General features: G+C 43.7%; 1 protein-coding gene across 2 annotated transcripts in view; it reads left to right on the top strand.

The window, feature by feature from the left end:
• PPP1R2 (protein phosphatase 1 regulatory inhibitor subunit 2) overlaps positions 1-25217 on the top strand; it is a 36180-nt gene that overhangs the window by 2034 nt on the left and 8929 nt on the right. For both annotated transcript variants that reach the window (XM_073578697.1, XM_073578698.1), the window contains exons 2-4: positions 2146-2253; positions 6174-6260; positions 10826-10917. In XM_073578697.1, coding sequence (XP_073434798.1) covers positions 2146-2253; positions 6174-6260; positions 10826-10917 — 287 coding nt within the window. The remainder of the gene's footprint in view (positions 1-2145; positions 2254-6173; positions 6261-10825; positions 10918-25217) is intronic.

The following is a 25217-nucleotide window of genomic DNA, read 5'->3' as shown; positions in this document are numbered from 1 at the left end:
CAGACCAAGCATGACTAATAGATCCATAATCCAGGTCAATATTACACTTCTGTGCTTTCCCAAAGGCAGAAATCCTAGTGAAAGAAACAATTCTGTCCCCTGATTCCAGACACATCAATGGGTTGTTTTGGAGTCAGATTATTATAGACATGACATTGCAATTTCATTGTGCCAATCTGCTGTCCGTGAGCTGGAGACGGCAGAGGGGCAGTGAACGTTGCCTCCTTTCCATCTCTTTGGTAATGAGGACTCACAGGGAGAAGTACATTTGGTCTTCCTGTAGACTGTGGCTCCTGAATTATGTGGTTGTCTCCATACTGTTGTGCAGTGATGATCAATTTTTAATCACATCACCCATCACACAAGTATTTTGCAGAACTGTATACCTTTTTTTATTTTTCAAACCCCCCATTTGAAAGCTTAAAATCCCCCCTGAAGCATTACTGATTGCTATAGACAACTCCTCCTTGCCCATATTCCGTTATCTTGTATGTTAATGGATGGACACAGTGTGCCCCCAGGGAATATCAGGGATGGGATAATGATGTCACTAGTGAAGTTTCCCTGCCACCTGATCGTTGTTATGAAGCGTGCCCCGAGAACCCATAGTCCTGATTCTATGGTTATTGGGACATGTAACTTGAACAGGAGGATCAAGTTTTGCACATGAATTCCTCTGATGGTAAAATATCACATGACAGCTTTTGCTTCTTATAGGGTTATTCCCAAAATATCAAGTTATGCCCTATATATGGGATAAGTGTTTTCTGGGGGTCTGACTGCTGATAACCTCAGTTATTGTGAGAACAGGGCTTTAAACTCTGAAACTGGGGCACAAAGTTCCATCTTAGTTGAAACCAAGGTCGAGCATTGGCACTTTTGCTCCATCCGATGTCTGTGGGACTGCTACATACAGCAGAGTACAATGCTCGGCTGTTTCTGGCAGTCCCGTAGACAATAAATGGAGTGGAGATTGAGCATGCACACTTTAACTCTATTTAAGGTGTGAATTTACAGAGTCTGATTCCATGACCTTGTTCTTGGGTAAGACCCTGTAGTGATCAGTAATTTCTCTTATCACGATTTTTGGAATAATTCTCTAACTTATCCTTATTTCTTAAAGCACGCGTAAGGATACTTTGGCACAGGTTACATGTGATTTGTGTGTCAACCATGCAATGAACAACAAACCCTATGCAGTTAGTTGCATACAATAATAAATCTAGCAGTGTTGGCGTTTTTTGCAGTAAATCACAGTAATTCCCATGCTGCAGCACAACCCTGGTGACAATCATTAGGTCGCGACACCACAATCCTTATGTCGCCATGTAACCCTAGCCCGGTAAGAGTGGCTTACATTAGTTCTAAAATCAGAATGTCTTTTCAACGCCATAGGGAATAATTCCAGTTGCCAAAACCATTCCCATCGCTGCTATAGATATTATGTCTCTGCCCTGTTGGGCGCACAGGATTACTACTGATGCTCAAATGTATCAGTTATGGCACTGACGAGCACTGGCAGATGCATTTTAGAGCTATAATGACCTCCTCATACACATTTTGCAGGTGTTGAATGGGACTGATCAGCAGAACTAGGCACAGATTGCCATCTCTCATCTAATGTTGAGCACCGTAGTCCTTTGATCTGCTGATCATGGTGGTATCATTGAGACCCCACCTGATGACGCTCTGTATCCATACATAGGTGTGAACGCAGTATTACCATACCTTATGTTTAGTGAATAGAGTTATAAAGCAGGTTAATATTTTGTAATTGTGGCTCATACTTTGCTTATTTAGTTTACAAACTATGGCGTTTCTCAGACTTGGCTCCAAGTCTTTATGGTTCTTGCTCTCTGTAATGTGAACGGGTAAGCTATTCCAGAGAGCCTGCTATGGAATCGCCTCCATTAGCCGCTCTGATTCACCTATACATAATTGATAAGCCATCTTCAAAGTTTCTTCACGTCTTTGCTTTCGTTATTGAGAAGTATTTTTATATTTTTGGCTAGTCTGACATAATTTTTCTTTTACACTAGAAATATTTTGTGGCCCGTAGCCATCTTTCTTTCCTTCCTCAAGTGCTTCTTTTTTGTGCTAAAATTCAAAACCATAATTCTATATATTTTGTACTTTTTTCTACAGTAAGAAGTCACAGAAATGGGATGAGATGAATATTCTTGCCACTTATCATCCTACCGATAAGGACTATGGCTTAATGAAAATTGATGAACCGAGTACTCCTTACCACAGGTAATATTCATGTCACAGGTAGTAGTTCATATGTGATTAGTAATCTGCATTTTCAGACAGTACCTTGTGCATGTGCAACCTGCTTGAATAACTTGCCTCATGGAGAATTTTGTAGCATGGAAGAACCTTTTGTGTGCTTTAAAGAGGAGCTTTCACCAAGGTTCATACTGTACATTCCTCCAGTGAAATATGTCTGGTAAGGCACACTTGGACTGTTTAAGTGCCAAAAACTTTGATCACTCTACAGCCACTACAGTCATGTGTCCAGATCAACATACGTTAGTATAACCTTCTTTCAGCAGAATTTTAAAGCCTTCTTTAATATTTAGATGTCCAATTAGAAGTGTGTAGGGTTCTTTACTGGTTATTAAAAGGTCAAAGAGATGTATCTTTAATCACAATTTACCACCTACCCAAAGGATAAGTATCTGATCGTTGTGAGCATACACCCTCACTGGCACCCACAGCAATCCTAATGAGGGTCCAATGTCCACTGCTTGAATCAAGTGCGGATAGGTGCACAGTTGTGAATCTGGGTGCACCTCTTTAAAGGGAATCTGTCACCTATTTTTTCGCATATAAGATGCGGCCACCGCAATCAGGGGCTTATCTACAGCATTCTATAATGCTGTAGATAAGCCCCCGATGTAACTTGAAAGATAAGAAAAACATATTATACTCACTGGGGGGGGTCCGGTCCGGGTCTGATGGGTGTCGCGGTCTGGGTCCTCCCATCTTCTAGCGATGATGTCCTCTTCTTTGCTTCTCGTTTGGGCGCAGGCTTACTGCTCTGTCCTGTCGAGGGCAGAGCAGAGTACTGCAGTGCGCAGGCGCTGGGAAAGGTCAGAGAAGTCCGGCACCTGCGCACTGTAGTACTCTGCTCTCAACAGGGCAGAGCAGTGCGCCCGCGCCGGAGCTGCGACGGGAAGCAAAGAAGAGGACGTCATCGCTAGAAGATGTGAGGCGCCGAACTGCGACACCCATTGGACCCGGACTGCCTTCCCCGGTGAGTATAATATAGCTTGTTTTTCTTCTCTTTCAGGTTACATTGGGGGCTTATCTCCAGCATTACAGAATACTGTAGATAAGCCCCTGATAGCGGTGGCCGCATCTTATATGCAAAAAATAGGTGACAGATTCCCTTTAACCTTTTTTTTTAAATTTTTTTTAATTAATCCACAGTTTGACACACTTCTCACCTATTGAAGAACTGAATAATTTTCAAAGGTTTTATAGAACCTATGTTTTCTCAATCAGTGGGGGCTGTATTGCGGGATTCCCCTGCGATCGGGCACCTATCGCCTATGTTGTGGTAGATAAGTAATGGACTCTACAAGAAGGTTTTCAGGAGTATGTTACTCCAGAACTAAAGGCCCTGTCTCACTAAGCAATCTCGGTAGCGAGATCGCTGCTGAGTCACAACTTTTGTGACGTAACAGCGATCTCACCAGCGAGATCGCTGTGTGTGACAGCGATCAGCGAGCGGCCCCCCTGCCGGTATCGCTGATCGCTGCAAGAAACCTCTGGACATTTCTTTGGTCGCTGGTCTCCCGCTGGCCAGCAGGCATCGCTGTGTGTGACAGCGGGAGACCAGCGATCAGGTGTTAAAAAATAATAAAAAAAAATATAGTTATTCTTACCTTCCGATGTCCCGTTCAGCCATCCTGCCTCTCTCCACGCTCCGGTCCCAGTGATCCTTTGCACGAATGACCGCGAGACTTTGTTATCCCGCGAGACCGTGACATCTCGCGGTCATTCGTGCAAAGGATCACTGGGACCGGAGCGTGGAGAGAGGCAGGATGGCTGAACGGGACGTCGGAAGGTGAGAATAACTATATTTTTTATTTTGATACTATTTTCTACAGCGATAGCCAGCGATGCCGGGCGCTCGGCATCGCTGTGCTGATCGCTGGTGAAGCTGTCTGTGTGACAGCTCACCAGCGATCACATAGCGACTTACCAGCGATCCTGACACCTTCATATCGGTGTCGGGATCGCTGGTGAGTCGCTTAGTGTGACGGGGCCTTAATGTAATGTATCGTAGTGATGGGCCATGCTGAATATGCCAAAAGAAGTATTCGTCATTACAATACTGTAATAAATTGAGGAGTGTGAACTTTTTTGGAAAATTTAGAGTTCTTTTTGCTGATGGAAGGCCACAAATTGTCCTTAAGCAAAGATGGATTCTACAGTAACTAGATACTAGGTGTAATATGATACATTTGTGTGTGAATGGCGCAGCACATTGTCAGCCTGGTTTGACATGTAATATTGCATGGCCAGCTGTCATCTCTTGAGGTCTTTAGCATGAACACATTTATTATGACACTAGCTGAAGAGCCCGGCGCTGCCCGGGCATAGTAACTAACTGTGGTTATAGAAAATTATAATTATCCTCCATCCCATAGTCCCGTGCCCATATACCCATCATACATATCCACGATCCCATAGGCCCGTGCCCATATACCCATCATACATATCCTCCATCCCATAGTCGAGTGCCCATATACCCATCACACATCCTCCATCCCATAGTCCCATGTCCATATACCCATCATACATATTCTCCATCCCATAGTCCCATGCTCATATACCCATCATACATATCCTCCATCCCATAGTCCCGTGCCCATATACCCATCATACATATTCTCCATCCCATAGTCGAGTGCCCATATACCCATCATACATATTCTCCATCCCATAGTCCCATGACCATATACCCATCATACATATTCTCCATGCCATAGTCCCATGCCCATATACCCATCATACATATTCTCCATCCCATAGTCCCATGCCCATATACCCATCATACATATTCACCATCCCATAGTCGAGTGCCCATATACCCATCACACATCCTTCATCTCATAGTCCCGTGCCCATATACCCATCATACATATCCTCCATCCCATAGTCCCGTGCCCATATACCCATCATACATATCCTCCATCCCATAGTCCCGTGCCCATATACCCATCATACATATCCGCTATCTCATAGTACAGTGCCCATATACCCATCACACATCCTCCATCCCATCCCATAGTCCCGTGCCCATATACCCATCACACATCCTCCATCCCGTAGTCCTGTGCCCATATACATATCCGCCACCCCATAGTCCCGTGCCTATATACCCGTCATACATATCCTCCATCCCATAGTCCAGTGCCCATATACCCATCACACATCCTCCATCCCATAGTCCCGTGCCCATAAACCCATCATACATCCTCCATCTCATAGTCCCATGCTCATATACATATCCGCCATCCCATAGTCCAGTGCCCATATACCCATCACACATCCCCCATCCCATAGTCCCGTTCCCATATACCCATCATACATATCCTCCATCCCATAGTCCGGTGCCCATATACCCATCACACATCCTCCATTCCATAGTCAACCATTATGACATCATAATGAGCGGCGGCAGGGCTTGCAACCTATGATGACATCAGCGTCGCCATGGCAACCATTGTGACATCATAATGAGGGGCGGGGCTTGATACGCACACACTGCTTCCCCAGTATGCAGATAGGGGCATTATGACCTCATAATGAGGGGCGGGGCTTGACGCGCACACACACTTTTTCCCCCAGTATGCAGATAGGGGCAAAATTGTTTGGTGAATTGGAACGTGCGGGGTTAAAATTTCGCCTCACAACATAGCTTAGGACGCTCTCGGGGTCCAGACGTGTGACTGTGCCAAATTTTGTGGCTGTAGCTGCGACAGTGCGGATGCCTATCCCGGACACACACACGTACACACACACACACACGTACATACACATGTACGTACATACATACATACATACACACATACATACACACTTTGAGCTTTATATATTAGATTAAAACTGTTTTTAAAGGTTAATGTGTTTTTAATTTGTTTTTTTTTCCATTACAGGATGGTTGGCGATGATGACGATGATGAAGGAGCAATGAGTGATTCAGAGTGTAATGAAGCCTTAACAGCTGATGTCTTGGCTCAAAAGTAAGTGTTACTAGTGAGCTACTGATTGAGAGTGTATAGCGTGCAGCCCGTAGGATGTTGCAACTTTAGTTTCCGCCATAAGCGTCAGATAAAATATTTTAAACATTATTGGCAGTCACACACAAGTAGTTACAGCGCACATATCGCCAATCTGGAGCTGCCATTTTTATTTACTAAAACATTGGGTAACTCAAGATCGGTGATTTGTCTAAACACAGTCTAATGACAAAACTTCCCAAGCTCTCAAATCCTTCGAAATTGCCCGACTTTCAAGGTTTTTTTTTTTTAAATAAAATCATATTGACTTATAGCGCCATTTCTCAAGACACATTCTGGTTTTTTTTTTGTTTGTTGATGGAAATCTGTTAGGGCTTATATTGTCTTTTTTTTTTTGTGGTCAGTTAATGTTTTTATTGATAGCATTTTGGGGTGCAGACGATGCTTTTGACATTCACTGTAGGGCACTTATGTTGAACTCTGACTCACACCGTGAGTATATTTAACCTGTGACACCTGTGATTCCCCCTCCCGGCATCGCACTTTTAACTGTATTGGCGTTCCACAAAAAAAAGCCCTCATGTGACTTTCAGCAGAAATATGGAAAAATTATAGCTCTCAAAATATGGCTATGTAAAAACTAGTTTTTGCGATAAAAAGAGCGTTTTTTATAGCAGCCAAACAGGAAAAAAAAATTGGTATTGCTGTAATTGCACCAACCCAAAGATTAAATTCGTCTAATCACTTATAGGAACAGCATAAAAAAATAAAAAACAATTGTTCACATGCTGATGTTGATTTTTTTTTTTTTTTCATTGTCTCCCAAAGATCGCAGTAAGGCACGGCTCACATTTATCCTGTGAGTACTTTCACTGGGATTTCCGTGTAAATCTCTGAAATGAGTGACTCAGTCAGAACCTCCGATGGAAGTTTTCCTATAATAAGGCATATGGAGGCACTGTGGACGCCGACTGACCTGTGATCTAGCTGTGTCCGTCTTTTTAGGCGTGCGTAAATCCTGGTCGGCCACAGTTTTGTGCCCCTCTGAAAAGGACACCACTGAACATACGTCAGATTGAGTCCAGGTTAACTTTGCTGCCTCAATATAGTGAATGGATCCCTCGGGGATTTCATATGAATCACTTAACTTGGAGATTAGATTGAAACCCAAAATTAAGTGCTCAGCTTAGAGCGCAGGATAAATGTGATCCAAAATATTATGTAAAATGTTCCCAACAAAAGCTTCAAATCAATCAAAAAAAAAAAAGCAGCAAGTCTCTACTCAGGTCTGTCATCTGTTAACGGAAATATAGGGGGCTTTCATGTTACTTGTAGTACAAAGGCTCTAGAAAAGCGAAGTCTCTTTGCCACCAAGAACAAATGCCTCCTCCCTTCAGAGCCCCACTGTGCCTAAACTACATTTAGCGTCCACATGTTTGGCATTTCTGTAGTGATAAGAGCCCGCTTAGTTTATTGGTGTGTGTCTCGAGAAGCACAAGCTGTGCACTACAACGTACTGGTCACTACAACGGCAGTTTGCAATTTTCACTCCGCAACATGCACTGCTGCTTATTTCTGGAAAACACCCATGGAGTCAAAATCATCACTACACCTGTAGATAAATTCTCAGAAGGGTATAATTTCCAAAATAGGGTCACTTTAGTGGGGATTCTGGTCTTCTAGCACTTGGAGGGGGGGCTCTGTATATGGAGTCCGCAAAGTATTCTAGGAAAATCTGCGTTTGAGCCTCGCTGTATGGCTAAGCAGTACTATACAGCCGCTTTGGTTATTTTTGTGGACAAAGTTTGGTGCTATTTTTACCCATTTCCCCTTGTGAAAATGTAAACTCTTGGGCTAAAACAATACTTTGGTGGTAAAAAATGCATTTTTTTTTTTCACTGCCCAATGGCATAAATTTCTGTGACACACCTGTGGTGTCAATATGATCACTGCACACCTAGATGAATTCATTCAGGCTGTGTGCCCACGATACGTTTTGTTAAGCGTTTCCGCAGCGTTTCAGCCGGCTCAGATGCTGCAGAAGCGCTTAAAAGATGCATCAAATTAATTAGCATGCATTTTTGGCTTTTTGTGCCAATGCATGCGGTTTTAACCACTCAGGAATCGCTTAGCGGCTAAAAACGCAGCATGCTCATTAATTCCCGCATTGCTGAGCGTTTTTAGCCATCCCCAATGATCCCAGAAATCGCGTGTCAAAAAACGCGTCAAAAATCGCGCGGAAAAAGACGCGCGTTTTCTGGGAAGGGGATCCTTTTCCTGAGCGTTTAAAAATGCTAGCATGGGCACATACCCTTAAAGGTGTAGTTTGTAAAATGGGGTCACTTATGGTGGGTTCTGCTGTTCCTCAGGTGCTCACCCAGTGGGTCATGGCACCCGCAATCCATAACCGTAAAATCTGCACTATAATATGTCACTCCTTCCCTTCTGAGCTTTGCACTGTGTCTGAAAAGTATTTCCCAATTACTTGTAGGGTATTGGCGCAATCAAGAAAAAGTTTTACACCAAACTGAGGTTCATTTTTTCATACCAGCCCTTAGAAAAATTAAAACCGTTGGGCTACAACAGCATTTTAGTGGTAAAAATTTAATTAGTCTTTCTTCACCGCCTAATGTTGTAAAATTGAGGGACATGGTGTCAGTATGATCACTGCACCCCTAGGATGAATTCATTGGGGGCGGTGGGGGGTGTAGTTTGAAAAATGAGCTCACTTATGGGGTGTTTCTACTGTTCTGACACCTTTTGGCTCTGCCAATGTGACATGGCACCCTCAAACCATTCCTGCAAAATCTGAATATGACCCTTCTTCCTTTCTAAGCTTTGCACTGTGCCTCAAAACCAGTTTTCGACCACATATGGGGTATCTGTATACTCAGGAAAAATTGCTCAACAAATGTTGGTGTCCATTTTCTCCTCCTATCCTGGTGAAAATTAGAAAATTTGGGGCTAAAAGAACATTTTTGCGTAAAAAATATATATTTTTTTCATTTTCACAGATCAACATTGTAAAATTCTGTGAAGCACCCAAACTTTTGCATCTGCTTATTTTCCCTATTGTAATTTTTTAAAATGGAAAAAAATACATTTTGTTTTAATTTTTTTTTCTAAAATACAAAGGAAATATGTCATCTCTAACTTTTAGGCCTTTTTAGAGATCAATTCATATTCAAGTTTAGACCGGGGTGCCCAAGCTTTTACAGGCTTCTGTATATTTACACATACATATAATGTATTTGAACCTCAGCGTTGACCGACTGTGGAGTGCAAGTAAATCATCACGGCTCCTCTGCTCTATACACTGAATACTGGCTGAGCTCTGCTACATCGGTGTAACTGCTGCCTTTGCAAAGTGCGGCTGGAGAGATGACTTTGTCTATGGCTACTGTGCTCTGTACATTAAAGGTGGATGTGCAGAAAGCAATAGCCAGTGACAGTCATCTTTTCAGCTGCATTTTGCAGAGGCAGCCATCACACTGATGTAGCAGAGCTCAGTCAGTGTTGAGAGCAGCAGTGATGACTGATTGGACTGCTGAGCTTTAAACAGTGTAAGTAGCGGCGAGAGCTCTGATACGCAATGCTGCTCTTTGTGTTCACCGCAGCTAGTCCGGGCACAAGAACTGTGACGGTGAATTATTTTAGTGGTGAGAAAAGGTGAGTAACCTGGCATTAATAGTACAATGTTAGGCGGCCTGACCTGTTCTAACACAGCCGTAGTCCTATTGCCAGGACCTGCTGTCACCACTGAACAAAAGTAGCAGTGACAGAGGAAAATTTCTGCTCAGAACATGGCGCTGGGCTGCAATAAACCAGCGCCAAACATGCCCAGTTCACAGCTGATGCAGTTGTAGCATATGAGATGTTGGTCAGGCGCTGAGTCTTTCTTATGGTCTGGGGCTGACACTTGCACACCAGCAAATAAAAATGGCAGTGCCCAGTGCATGAGGTAAAAAAATATATATTTTTACTCTAGTTAATTTTAGACTTTTAAAAATAAATGTTTATATAATTGCTAATTATTAAAAAAAAAATTGTGATTGGATTTTAAGGTAGATTTGCCACCATATTTCACAATACAAATTGCAAACAGTAGTAAATATGTATCTTATGTCTAATGAGGCTAGTGTATTTACTTTGAAAATAAATTACAGAGTGGTATGGTAATCTTTCCTGACAGTTTTACTCAATCTGTGCCCACCTAGCCTAATTGACAGTTCCTTAGTGTTCCTCCTGCTGAGATCTCACTCTGCTCAGTACAAGCTGCAGCCGTCAGTCAGGTTGGGTGAAACGTGCATAGACTTGGACTCCTGCTTATGATATGGTTATCTTAATATTAAGATTATAAAGCCATTCTGACACGGGTTTTCAAAGTAAATACAGCAACCTCATATGATCTATGATCTGTTTGATAATGTTTGTATTGTGAAATCTGGTGACACTTTATACAGTGTGATTTTTTTTTTTTTTTTTTTTTTTTAATTTTTTTATTCTGTATATATTGTATTATAATGGTTTTACAAATAGAAGGTTGTAAATGGTTATTTTGCCTTTAGGTTGGAAGCAGCTGAGGGAAAAGATCCTAAGTACATGGCACAAGAAGAAAGTAGTGAAGAAGAAGATGAAGAGCTGACACCTGAGGAGAGAGGTATTAGGTTTTCTTTTCGTTTGGCGATACCTTGGATCCTACATACTTCTAGGATGTTCAGATTGCTTTTCCACAGATGGGACTTGTTCATTTATCTCAGTGGGTATGTGAAAGAAAAAAATGAGTATGTAAACAGCATTTGTTTTTGCAGATCTGATGAAAAAATAAGACACTTAATTTGTCATTTTTTTTTTCTTCTTATGGCAAAAACTGATGTTTGCCAATAAAACTGACTTTTAGTTTCAACAATTTTATTGAAATGAAAACATCACTTAACATGAAATACAATCACATTAGAGTACAAGAATCCCCTCGCAGGGGGAAATACATAGAAAGGAAAAGGCACTTAAAGTCATACGGTATCCTTGACTACAGAATCTTTGTTTAGAATATGTGTAAAAAGACAGTTATAACACAACTAAGTTAAACTTAAAGGGAATCTGTCACCCCTTTTTTGGGATATCATATAAAGATATCATTCAATTGTGTGTCACATAAGGATTCTCTTAGTACTTTTGCTTCCCCCTGATTCAGATGTATCTAAACTGCCGCTGTCCTGTCCGCTGGGCGGGGCTTATTCAACTGATCCCCCCCCCCCCCGTCTTGCTCTACGCATTTCTTCTTGTGTAGAGCAAGACAGGGGGGGGAGCAGGTGAATAAGCACCGCACAGCGGCAGTTTACATACATCTGAACCGATATAAAAAAGGTATTTATGCATGAAAGGTACAGGGTCAGAGGGAAGCAAAAGTACTTTGAGAATCCTTATGTGACACACAATTGAATTATATCATTATATGATATCTCAAAAAAGGGGTGACAGATTCCCTTTAAAGGGATGGGAAGGGAAAGTGGGGAATTTAAAGTGAGTGTCGATTATACGAGATATACCAACGTGGGACATCCATGTACCTGCTTTAGAGTATCTGATTGTAAGGAGCCACTGCCACGTCAGTATATTATATAGATAAAGATATCATTTTGGAAAGGTCATCATCTCTATGTGCCTGAATCCAAGGATCCCAGATACCTCGAAAGTTTTCGAAAGAATCAGATCTGGTGGCTTCTATTTTCTCATATAACATTATCAGATTGACCCTTCTCCTCACCTGCGTAATTGAGAGCGTACTAGTTTTCCATCTGCTGGCTATGTGATTTCTTGTTGCCATAGCAATAAAGTCAACGAGACGGCAAGTCCTATTGTTAGCATTGATTGGTCTGTCCCCAGCAGAAGAACCGGCGGTGACAGAGGTAGTTTCCTACCCAAGATAGTATCAATTAATTTTACTACATCTTTCCACAGAGACTTCACTATCGGACATGTCCACCAAATATGGAGAGTATCTCCATCGTCAGTGCACCTTCTAAAACAGTTGCCAGGAACTGAATGATAAATATTGTGCAGGAAGCTAGGTACATAGTGTATTCTAAAAAACAATTTAAGAGAAGTCTCAGTAAGTGAAACTTGATTACTGCCCCTCATTATATTTTCATAACATCTGAACCACCTTTGAGGTGTGAGGGAGATTCGTAGGTCTGCCTCCCACTGCTCCTTAATCTCCAACTTCAGGCCATCTCTGGGTTTGTTAAATATAGAATAAAGATGGGATATAAGGCCATTGCCAAGTGGGTCATATAGACATTTTAGTTCGTATGTTGTACGTTTGGGGAGCCAACCTTTAGGTTTTGCAGTAAATGAAAAATTTGTTCAAGTCGGAAAGTCGGGACTTGATATTTTGCGATGAACTCTTGTTTTGACATTAGTTTGAAGTGGGTAGTTAAATTTTGTAGCCTAGTTAGCTTACTCTGCTGCCACCATACGTGGTTTCGGGATGTAACTCCTGGTGGGAACATGGGATTATTAAACAGGTTCAGGAGGGGAGAGGGATGAGATTGCAACGCAAATTGGAACCTATTGCTCTCTAGATTCGCAGGGAGTGAAAGGTACATGGAGAATGTAAAGCCAAATCTTACGGTAAAGGCCCTGTGGCCCAAATTGGGCTCTCTAAGGAGTAAGGTGCTATTTGAGAATTTTCTATTTGCGGCAAGATAGGTGTGTGTTGTTGCACATTTACCCCTGCCAGCTGGGCGATCTGAGCTGCCCTATAATATAGAGTAAAGTTTGGTAGCGAGACTCCTCACTGTCTTGTGTCTAAACAGATTTTGCTGGGAAATACGGGGCTTTTTATTGTTCCAGACAAAACGTGGTATGTGCGAGTGTATCATTTTAAATGTCATTAGAGGTATTGAAATAGGCAAGGATCTGAACAGCTATAGAAATTGAGGCAAGGTAACCATTTTAACCGAGTGCACCCTTCCCAAAAAGGAAAGAGATGGGGATGACCATTTTGACAAAGATTGCGTTAGTTTTTGGAGGAGGGGAGCGTAATTATATGTAAATAGCGTGGACTTAGGTAAAGTAAGGTTAATTCCTAGATATGTAATGTAATGCTTTGCATGTCGGAAGTGAAAGTTCTCTACTATTGAAGCTTGTTCGGCAGGAGGAGTGTTCAAAAACATAATCTCTGATTTATCGATATTGACCTTTAAGCCTGAGATTTCCTCAAAAGAATTAAGTGCATTTAAGAGATTCGGCAGGGATATATGGGGATTTGTCATGGTCAGAAGTAGGTCGTCGGCAAACAAATTGACCTTGTATTCATGTCTACCTATAGTTTGGCCTGTGATATCGGGGTGTAAACTGATCTTCTGCGCTAGTGGTTCCATCACTGAAAACAAAAAGCAAAAAACACAAATATAAAGTAAAAAATATACTGCAAATAATGCATAAAGGTAATAATAATAATAAGGGTATTTAGTAAACATAATTTTGATCAAAATAATGTACAAGCCATCCCGCCACGTCACGGCAACCCTTGTGGGACAGAATCCCACAAGGGTTGCCGTGACGTGGTTGGATGGCTTAGATTCGCTTAGTTAAGTATAGAGAGAGGTGTGACTGATTGGTGGTTTCTAATTTATAAAGTTCATTCTCAAGAGTCAATTGCTCCTTAAGACGATTCCTCTTTTTTTGGGATGCTATCCTAATGAGCACACCAGTGATATATTTTTTTATGAGCCATCCAAACATTACCCATAGAGGTGTCAGGGGTGATATTAGAAACGAAGAAGGCATTGAGCTCATGTTCGACCATTATTCGCATTTGAGGATCAGAAAGTAAAGATTCATTCACTCTCCACGTATACAAACGTGCAGTTTCCACGCTTAATTTAAATACAGAGAGTACACTATCATGGTCGGACCAAGAGGAGGGGACATGTCTGGAATACATCAATGACGGTATGTCATTGACGGTATGTTTTCTGAATTAGTTAGAATCCAGTCAATCCTGGAGTATGAATGGAAAGCTCTAGAAAAAATAGGTATAACCTCTGGATTGTCCATGAGATTCTCTCCATGTATCAACCAGATGATGAGCTTGCAAGATTATCATCAAAGATAGTGTTTTTTTTGTTTTTTTTTGTTTTCTTTTTCCCTCCTTGACATGTCAGGCCTATCCCTTGTCAAAGGTTGGGTTTATAGTTGGGTTATAATCCCCCCCCCCCCCCATATGATAGTGTCATAGGATATGGACCTTAAAGATCTTGCAATAGATTTAATTGTTTTCCTTTGAAATGTCGGGGGTGCATAACGATTCACAAGACAGATTCGCCTCTCCTGGACCGTGCCCCAAAGGATTTTATATCTACCCTCTGTGTCCACGACCAAACCCTCCTGTATGAATGGGAAGGAATTATGTAGCAATATTGCGACACCTCTCGTTTTTTTTTTTATCATGGGCAGCAAGAAAAAATCTCGAGTAAAACTTATGAAAAAATTTGGGAGATGAGTTATTAGAGAAATGAGTTTCCTGTAGGAAAAGCACATCAGGGGAATGTTTCTGGTAATCAATAAAGGCGCGTTTTCTTTTTATCGGGGAGTTGAACCCCCTAACATTGTGCGATAGTACCTTATACATTAGGTATGCATAGAGAGATTCTAATGAAATTTCTAATTAAACTACGACCTGGAACAAGCATTTTCACCTTAATCACAAATCCAAAAATATTTTTACATCTCATCAACACTTTTAGGAAAAGGAGGGAAGGAAGGGTAACAAAAAATACAACAAGAAAAATGGTCACAACCAATGACCAGTTCGTGGGCTATAGTGCGCCGGCCCACTATCAGTGGAACCATAGGCAGTAACAGCCCAAAATGGAGCCGCATATTTACTCCAGGGGCACAACACTCCACTAATGGGAAAAGGAAACAATATTATTCATAAATTGTTATAAAAAGCATCAAATAGTAATACTATCAGAACGATATCTCGGCATTTTGGCTGCTCTTTGAGAATATTCCAGCACATTCGTCAATAGTGGACTCAAGAATTAGACTATTTGTTGTGCTGTGATTTACTGAGTCTAGCATGGCGAACTTCCGTCCACTCTCTGCGTGGTCTCTGTGGTAGGGCTCCTGAATCAGAAATCGGGATGCCTGCTTTCTCCAGCGCTTTTCTCCCTTCCTCGTAATTTCTTGGAGAATAGGTGGAGTTGCCGTAGGAGAAAATTAAAGCATGTGGGAATCCCCACCTGTATTTAATCTTTGCTTTTATTAAGGCTAGAGTTATATCTTTCATGGCTTTTCTCCTTATTAGAGTTGCCAGGCAAATATCAGGAAACAAAGATACGGTATCTGGGACATCTGGTAATTTGTTCAGTTTTCGAGCAGCGGATAGAATCGGGTCTCTGGATTCTTCATGGTGCATTTTAAGGACAACATCCCTAGGTGAGGCATCAGATTTGGGACCTCCCAAGGCCCTGTGGATCCTGGTTATTTTTAAAGAATTAGGGTCTGCTTCGGGCAGATGGGTGCAGATGAGATTTGCGGCAACCTCCATTAGATTGGAGCTACTTTCCGGTAGTCCTTTAATTCTGATATTGCCTCGGCGAGATCGGTTTTCCAAGTCCTCACACTTTAGCTCTAGGAACTCGAGTCTAGCATCTTGTTCCTGTAGTTGCTCTCTATTATGTTCAGTGGCATCTGCTGTATCATCCATTCTTCTTTCCAAATCCTTGGTTCTTGGAGTGATATCCTGGATTTGCTGTGTGAAATTGCTTACAGCACAAGATAACTCAGCTCTGAAAGTTTTCTGAATGGTAGCCAGGAGGTCCTCCATTGTCATTGGAATCATGTTTGTTGGAGTAGTTGTTAGTTTGCTGTGACCTCTGGTGGGAGCTCCCGGTGTTCAATGAGATTGTGACGCTGACATCGTGCGATTAGCTGGTTTTGTACGTTGAGTCATCAGTTGTGTGATCGGACGGGTATTGCTTTCTGATGTAGCAGATTTTTTGGGACGCATTGCTCAGAGACCTCCTGTGTTCTGAAAGTTATTGCATGACAATTACTTATATAGGTGGGTGCATACTTGTGCCCGTGGTGACAGATCTAGTGTTCCATAATTATAGTCCACCAGGATCGTCCATGCCCTCCGTGTTAGATTTTAGCAAGACATGGGGTAAATTTTATAGAGCAGAGTATGCCTCTGGTGCAGTTCTGCTGCAATACCCCTTTTATTTTACAGGAGTAAGGGGGCGTATGAGCCTGTTGGTCAGAGCAACAGACAAAAGAGAATAGGTAAAAAAGAGAAGAAGAAAATATTCTCTCTAGAGTTGTTTATTTTAATGAGTTAATTCCTGCTTTATTCGCAGGTATCATCCAGTTTCGAGAATTGAGGTGCTGTAGCTTTAAATTGAATTAGAGCTGTCAAAGACCACCCCACTCTAGGGGGTTAAGTTGAATCCTCTCTTAGTGTAGATAGTTCGGAGTATAAAGGTAGAGAAACAGATATTATAGAACTGGTAATCAAGTGAACTCTGCCTTCTTTTAGTGAGGGCGGTTGGCAGGCTGGAGATATTTAGTGCAGAATCAATAAAACAAATTGTTGCAGTGGGGGATTTTCCCACCTCCCCCCACCTCTAGTAGTCGGCAGTGGGTGCTTATGGTAAGAGTCTATGGAGCTCCTGCATGTAGCCCCACTGTATATAGTGTGGGTTATAAGCACAAGTGAGCCGCTTCCTCTCTGTGAGGATGACAGGCCGATTGCCTTATAAGGGCATGGTGCTGGAGAGGGACTCCCTTCCCCCCCTCCACTGCTAATAGCTGATAGCTGGTGCCCACAGTGAAAGTTAATGGGCCTTTATAACCAGCCCTGTTATAGCAACTGTGGAAGGCTTGTCTTTATGGTGGACCAGCGCTTCTTACCGCAATAGGAGGTGTCAAGCAGGAGCAGCTATGAACATAAGGATGAGTGACCTCATGGAGATCAACATCCAACACTGCGGAGACACCATCACATGTTTCTCAACGCAGTGATCTAGAGCAATGCCCCCATCCCTTATGGGAAATATGCAAAAGCATGTAAATCAACAGCCGCGGAGACACCATCACATGTTTCTCAACGCAAGCAATGACTAGCCAGGTCTTTCCCCGGGAAGGAACAACCACGGGAAGGGCAGTCTCCAATGAAGGAAACCACCTATGCCAAAACATGGTATCCATCCACAGACAGCTGTTTCGGGGTATTGCCCCTCATCAGTGTGGAGTAGGAAACTGGCTAGTAGGAGCAATGCCTAGTGAAAGGCTATGAACATAAGGATGAGTGACCTCATGGAGATCAACATCCAACACTGCGGAGACACCATCACATGTTTCTCAACGCAGTGATCTAGAGCAATGCCCCCATCCCTTATGGGAAATATGCAAAAGCATGTAAATCAACAGCCGCGGAGACACCATCACATGTTTCTCAACGCAAGCAATGACTAGCCAGGTCTTTCCCCGGGAAGGAACAACCACGGGAAGGGCAGTCTCCAATGAAGGAAACCACCTATGCCAAAACATGGTATCCATCCACAGACAGCTGTTTCGGGGTATTGCCCCTCATCAGTGTGGAGTAGGAAACTGGCTAGTAGGAGCAATGCCTAGTGAAAGGCTATGAACATAAGGATGAGTGACCTCATGGAGATCAACATCCAACACTGCGGAGACACCATCACATGTTTCTCAACGCAGTGATCTAGAGCAATGCCCCCATCCCTTATGGGAAATATGCAAAAGCATGTAAATCAACAGCCGCGGAGACACCATCACATGTTTCTCAACGCAAGCAATGACTAGCCAGGTCTTTCCCCGGGAAGGAACAACCACGGGAAGGGCAGTCTCCAATGAAGGAAACCACCTATGCCAAAACATGGTATCCATCCACAGACAGCTGTTTCGGGGTATTGCCCCTCATCAGTGTGGAGTAGGAAACTGGCTAGTAGGAGCAATGCCTAGTGAAAGGCTATGAACATAAGGATGAGTGACCTCATGGAGATCAACATCCAACACTGCGGAGACACCATCACATGTTTCTCAACGCAGTGATCTAGAGCAATGCCCCCATCCCTTATGGGAAATATGCAAAAGCATGTAAATCAACAGCCGCGGAGACACCATCACATGTTTCTCAACGCAAGCAATGACTAGCCAGGTCTTTCCCCGGGAAGGAACAACCACGGGAAGGGCAGTCTCCAATGAAGGAAACCACCTATGCCAAAACATGGTATCCATCCACAGACAGCTGTTTCGGGGTATTGCCCCTCATCAGTGTGGAGTAGGAAACTGGCTAGTAGGAGCAAGCAGGAGCAGCTGTCAGTGGACGTCTCTGGTGGAAGCTGAGGGGGCTGAGAAGAGAGGTGTCCGGGTGTTGCTTGTGTCCCTGGTGAAGAGGCAAGTGGCTCCTGTGTAGAGTACCGGGACTCAGCTGTGGCGTGTTATTCCCCCGGTTGAGTCGCGGCTGAGTAGATTCCAAAAGTGAGGCAGACGAGCTTCGTGGTCAAGGCAGGCTTACTGTGTCCAGGTCCAGAGGATGAGGAGAGGCTCTGGTGGTGCAGAGACAGCTCCATTTTGATGATTGCTGCAGGCGCCACCAACGTCCCAGGTAGAAGTTCACCAGGTGAGGTTGAGGCCCAGGAGGAGAGAGTCCGGGTCCTGTAGGGCTGAGGGAAAGCTCCGGTGTTGCGGGGAAAACCCCTATGAGGTAGTTACTGCAGGCGCCGCCGACACTTCACATTGAGGTCACCAGAGCGGCTGCGGGAGCTGCCGCGGCTGCGACTGAGAATCCTTGGGCTTTTCTTTGGACCACAGGTAACAGCTGGGAACTTCCGATCGTCACCCTTCCGGGCCAGGAGTCATTCGGGTCTCGCGGAGATGTATGGTGGGCCGGCAACAGGTCCGGTAGCCGCCATCAGTCACGGCGCGGGTTGCGCCTCGCCCCCTCAAAGGAGCCGCTCGTCATGGTTCTTCTCTGGGCACCGGACTGTGTGGGTTTCCAGCTGGGCCCACTCGGTTTGCTCCCGGTGTAGGGAATCTATGCTGGTGAGGGAGAGGGGCTTCCTCCCACTCAGCACAAGAGGCAGGGGAAGCTGTGATGAGGCCCTATGCTGCGTGGATGGGCCACAGTTAGCCTAGATTGAATAAGAGGCTTGCGATGAGGTAGATATTTGTAGCGATAGAGGAAATTCCTCAGGAGCTCCCAATTTCTGTGTCTCACATGTCTTGAGACCGAAGCCACGCCCCCCCAATAAAAATGACTTTTAACACACGTTACACCAAACAGATGCAAATCTTATTTTTCAGGACACAAAACAGAGATTTTGTTCAAAAACTTATGCTCACTCAGCTCTTGCCTTAACTTACATCTTGTAATTCTTCAGTAGTCACTGCATTCTACTATAAGCAAAGCCTGTATAAGTCTGTTGTTCTGCTTCTGCCATGTGAATGTTGACAGCTATAGAAGTTTTATTTTTCCTGAAATACTTCAGGAGCGTTATTCAGAATTTTGGCACGTGTTTCACCTCTTCCATATCTCATTAACAATAAGAACATGGAAGAGGCCAGGAGCCATTTTGTGAGCTGCATTTCTTGATACATGTTCACAGACTTACCAGTGGAAAAGCCAAACTTCACATACCAGAAATGCAAGCTTGTGTCCCTGTTGGAGGAAAAGTTGCAAAATCTAGGAGAGGTTAGCTACATTGAAAATCATGAAGGAAGGTGAAGAGTTCTTAGAGCAGAATTATCTCTTCAAGTTACAGAAAGAGAAGAAATTAAAAGTGCACCTGAAAAACAGGGGAATGGAAACATGTAACACAGAGAAGCAGGAGGATCAGGAGGCAGTCAGCACCCATACTTCTCAGGAACCAGTACCAGGCTCTCATGCAGGAGAACAATGAAGAAATACATCAAGATAAGACTTTGCCCACAAAGATCAATCTTGTACACCTTCAGAGTCCTCCTGGATGGAGAAAGAAAAATGTTGTGAAGAAGAAACAGAGTTATGGTCATGGGGGATTCCCTGTTGAGAGGAACAGAGGCTGCTATCTGCAGACTGGATATAACATCAAGAGTAATGTGCTGTCTTCCAGGTGCAAAAACTACAGATGTGTCTGACAGGATATTGGTACTCTTCAGACCTACAGCCGACCACCCATTCCTGCTAATGCATGTGGGGACAAATGACACCGCAAGAAAGGACCTGGAAACCATCTGCAGTGACTTTGAAAACTTAGGTAAGAAAGTGAAAGAACTGGGATCTCAGGTGGTCTTCTCATCCATCTTCCCAGTGGATGGCCATGGAAGAAGGAGATGGAATAAGATTCTACAGGTGAACAGCTGGCTACGATTTCACGGAGCGAATTACCTATACGATGGACTACTTGCTAGAGACTTACGAAGACTGGAAAACATGTATTTTGAAGTCTCCTTGCTACACTCATCAGGAGACCTTTAAACTAGAACAATGTGGGAAGAGAGGCAAAATGCCAGAAAAAGCCATACACCTGACAAATACTATTGAAAACTCTATTAGAAGTGGAGAGGAAGAACAAAGACAAAAACATCTAAATAATAAAAATATTGGAGTAAGAGAAACCAATCACAAGCTAAAATGTTTCTATACACATGCACAAAGCATGGGCAACAAACAAGGAGAACGCAGGAAAAGAAATATGTTATTGGAATCGCTGAAACTTGGTATACAGATGATTGGAATACAAGGCTAGAAGGATACAACTTATTTGCAAGAAACAGACTTGATAAACGAGGAGGAGGTGTCGCATTGTATGTTAGAAAAGCATATATCTGCACAGAGATTCAAGCTTCAGAGACTGGGAGTTCTGTGGAAACTGTAAAAATACAAGGAGAGAACAATGGAAATGCGGAAAGGACACTGTTGTAGGCATTTACTACAGGCCGCCTGTGCAAGATGAAGATATGGATGAACTCTTTATGTATCAAATGGCTAAGTTCTCCCAAAAATATGACATAGTAGTCATGGGAGATTTCAACTATCCAGACATTTGTTGGGAATCTCTGTCAGGCAAAACTAAAAGATCAAGCAAATTCTTATCCTCTTTTGCTGACAACTTTATCTTCCAAAAGGTAGGGGAAGGGGACAAGGGGATATTCTACCTTGGATCTAATCATTATAAACAGGGAGGAAATGGTTGAGGTGGTAACAGTGGCTAGGACCCTAGGAGGTAGCGACTATGCTATTTTAGAATTTTGGAGGAGGAAGACCTGTGAAGACTCAGAAATCAAGGTTAGATTTCAGAAAGGCAGATTTTAAGGGACTAAGAGAGAATTGGAGGGATCCAATGACTGGATATCCTTAAGGACAAAAATGTCCAGGAAGGAAATCTTGAAAAATGAAATTCTCAAAGCACAATTGTTAACAATTCCGAAAAGAGGGAAGAATGGGAAGCATTTAAGGAAACCAGGATGGATGAACGCAGAACTTAAGCACATGCTAAAAAGGAAGAAAGAAATTTTTATTAAATGGAAAGAGGGAGGCATATCTAAAGAAGATCATAATGCAGTCTGCAGAACTTGCTGGGCACAAATCAGATTATATAAAGCTGACAATGAATTAAGGCTTGCAAGAGACGTCACAAGCAATAAAAAAAGATTTTGAGGATATGTCAGAAGTAAAAGAAAAGTCAAAGATGCTATAGGATTCTTACAGGATGAAAATGATGAAATGGTAAGAAAGGATGTTGAGAAGGCCGAACTTTTAAATTCCTATTTTACATCTCTTTTCTCTCAGAAAGGAAATGTAACATCAACTGATCTTCATGGGGCCATCGAAGGAATAAAAGAATCCACACTATCCATAAATGGAAAGATGGTCAGGGAACACTTGGCTAACATTAATTCTAGTCTCCAGGTCCAGATGAATTACACCCCAGAGTACTGAAGAAGATAGCAGAAGAAATTTTTGAACCCCTCTCCATAATCTTTGAAAATTCTTGGAGAACAGGAGAAATCCCAGAAGACTGGAGAAGAGCAAATGCTGTTCCTATCTTCAAAAAGGGGAAGAAGGTGAATCCAGGGAACTATAGGCCGGTGAGTCTGACTTATATACCAGGAAAGATCTTTGAACAAATTATTAAACAACATGTATGTAAGTACCTGGATAAGAATGAAGTGGTTAACCAGAGTCAGCATGGGTTTGTAACTAATAAGTCGTGTCAGATCAACTTAATGTCCTTCTATGATAGTCACTGACTGGGTGGATCAGGGAAATGCTGTGGATATAGTATATCTTGACTTCAGCAAAGCATTTAACAAAGTGTCTTACACCATCCTTATTGAAAAAATGACTATAGAATGGACATGGCAACTGTTAGGTGGATTCATAACTGGCTTAGTGATCAGACCAAAAAGAATGGTCGTAAATGGCTGAACATCCCGTTGGAAGAAAGTTTCAAGTGAGGTACTACAGTGCTCTGTTCTGGGCCCTGTATTGTTCAATATCTTTATCAATGATGTAGATGAAGGAATTGTGGGTAAACTGATTAAATTTGCTGATGACACAAAGCTAGGATTGATAGCTAATACTAGAGAAGAGAGAGGATTCAACAATCTAATACATAAAGCTCAAAGTGTGTGTGTGTATGTATGTCCGGGACAGGCATCCTCACCGTCGCAGCTACAGCCACAAAATTTGGCACAGTCACACGTCTGGACCCCGAGAGCGTTCTAAGCTATGTTGTGAGGTGAAATTTTAACCCCGTGCGTTCCAATTCACCAAACAATTTTGCCCCTGTCTACATACTGGGGAAAAAGTGTGTGCGTCAAGCCCTGCCCCTCATTATGATGTCACAATGGTTGCCATGGCGACGCTGATGTCATCATAGGTTGCGAGCCCCGCCGCTCATTATGATGTCATAATGGTTGACTATGGGATGGAGGATGTGTGATGGGTATATGGGCACTGGACTATGGGATGGAGGATGTGTGATGGGTATATGGGCACTCGACTATGGGATGGAGGATATGTATGATGGGTATATGGGCACGGGCCTATGGGATGGAGAATGTGTGATGGGTATATGGGCAAGGGCCTATGGGATGGTGGATATGTATGATGGGTATATGGGCATAGGACTATGGGATGGAGGATAATTATAATTTGTTTTAACTAACCACAGTTAGTTAGTATGCCTGGGCAGCGCTGGGCTCTTCAGCTAGTATATAAATAAACTAGAGCACTGAGCAGCAACTAGCAGAATGCATTTTTCCCTGTTAAAAGCCAAAGTACTACATTTGGCCAATAAAAATGAAAAAACATGTACAGAATGGGAGGAATAGGACTAAGCAACAGCACATGTGAAAAAGACGGGTATACTAATAGATCACAGACTGAACATGAGTCAACAGTGTGATGCAGCAGCAAAAAGGCAAATGCAATTCTGGGATGTATTAACAGAAGCATACACTCTAGATCAGTGGTCCCCAACCTTTTTTGCACCAGGGACCGGTTTCAAGCAAGACCATTCTTCCATGGCCCAGCAGGGTGGGGATGGAGGTGTGACAGGGGCGGGGCTTTGGTCATAAGGGGACGGGGCTATGGACGCAGTTGTAGTTTAGCAGTGCATACATATAATTAAATAACATTTATAATGTGACTCAACTAACCATAGGTTTTGAATGAGTGCTCCATCACCCCCTTCCTTGCCTGCTCCATCGCTCCATCACCCCATCATTGCCGTCTCTCCATCACTCCCATCACTGCCGTCTCTCCATCACTCCCATCATTGCCTTCACCCCATCACTGCCGTCTCTCCATCACTCCCATCACTGCCGTCTCTCCATCACTCCCATCACTGCCGTCTCTCCATCACTCCCATCACTGCCGTCTCTCCATCACCCCATCACTGCCGTCTCTCCATCACTCCCATCACTGCCGTCTCTCCATCACTCCCATCACTGCCGTCTCTCCATCACCCCATCACTGCCGTCTCTCCATCACCCCATCACTGCCGTCTCTCCATCACCCCATCACTGCCATCTCTCCATCACCCCATCACTGCCGTCTCTCCATCACTCCCATCACTGCCGTCTCTCCATCACCCCATCACTGCCGTCTCTCCATCACCCCATCACTGCCGTCTCTCCATCACCCCATCACTGCAGTCTCTCCATCACCCCATCACTGCAGTCTCTCCATCACCCCATCACTGCAGTCTCTCCATCACCCCATCACTGCAGTCTCTCCATCACCCCATCACTGCAGTCTCTCCATCACCCCATCACTGCAGTCTCTCCATCACCCCATCACTGCCGTCTCTCCATCACCCCATCACTGCCGTCTCCCATTACCCCCATCATGGCCTTCTCTCCCCATCACTGTCTTCTCCTCATGTCCCCATCTCCTCCAGGGCCAGGCTAACCTACACACACAGACACAAACAGACACACATACACACACATACACACACACACACACACATTATACATACACACAGACAACACCTCTCTCCTCTCACCTGTCCGCAGCATCGCCCGCGCTTCCTCGCTCTGACACAGCAGCGGCGCGCTCCTCTCTGTGTCAGTCAGAGACAGGAAGCGCGGGCGGCGGACAGGAAGCTGGACGGGTCCTTGCAGCTCCGCTCCTGCTATTCCCTCTTGCAGGCAGCGGAGCTGCTTTGATCGCTCCCTGGCCGCCGCTACACTTGAGAGCAGTCTAAGAACTGCTGCGCGCCGCCCCAGCCCCCGATACGCCACTGACCGCCCCTGGCTCCCCTTGTGTCCGCGGACCGGCAAGGGCACTGCAGCGGCCCGGTGCTGGGCCGTGGACCGGCGGTTGGGGACCCCTGCTCTAGATCACGTGAAGTCATTATCCCCCTCTACTCCTCTTTGGTCAGACCTCATCTGGAATATTGTGTCCAGTTTTGTGCACCACATTTTAAA

The sequence above is a fragment of the Dendrobates tinctorius genome, unplaced genomic scaffold, assembly GCF_039654945.1.
Source record: "Dendrobates tinctorius isolate UK_male_01 unplaced genomic scaffold, ASM3965494v1 ptg000060l, whole genome shotgun sequence".
NCBI classification, from domain to species: domain Eukaryota; kingdom Metazoa; phylum Chordata; class Amphibia; order Anura; family Dendrobatidae; genus Dendrobates; species Dendrobates tinctorius.
Note: the sequence above shows the minus strand (reverse complement) of the source record. Positions and strands in the feature narration are given on the sequence as shown.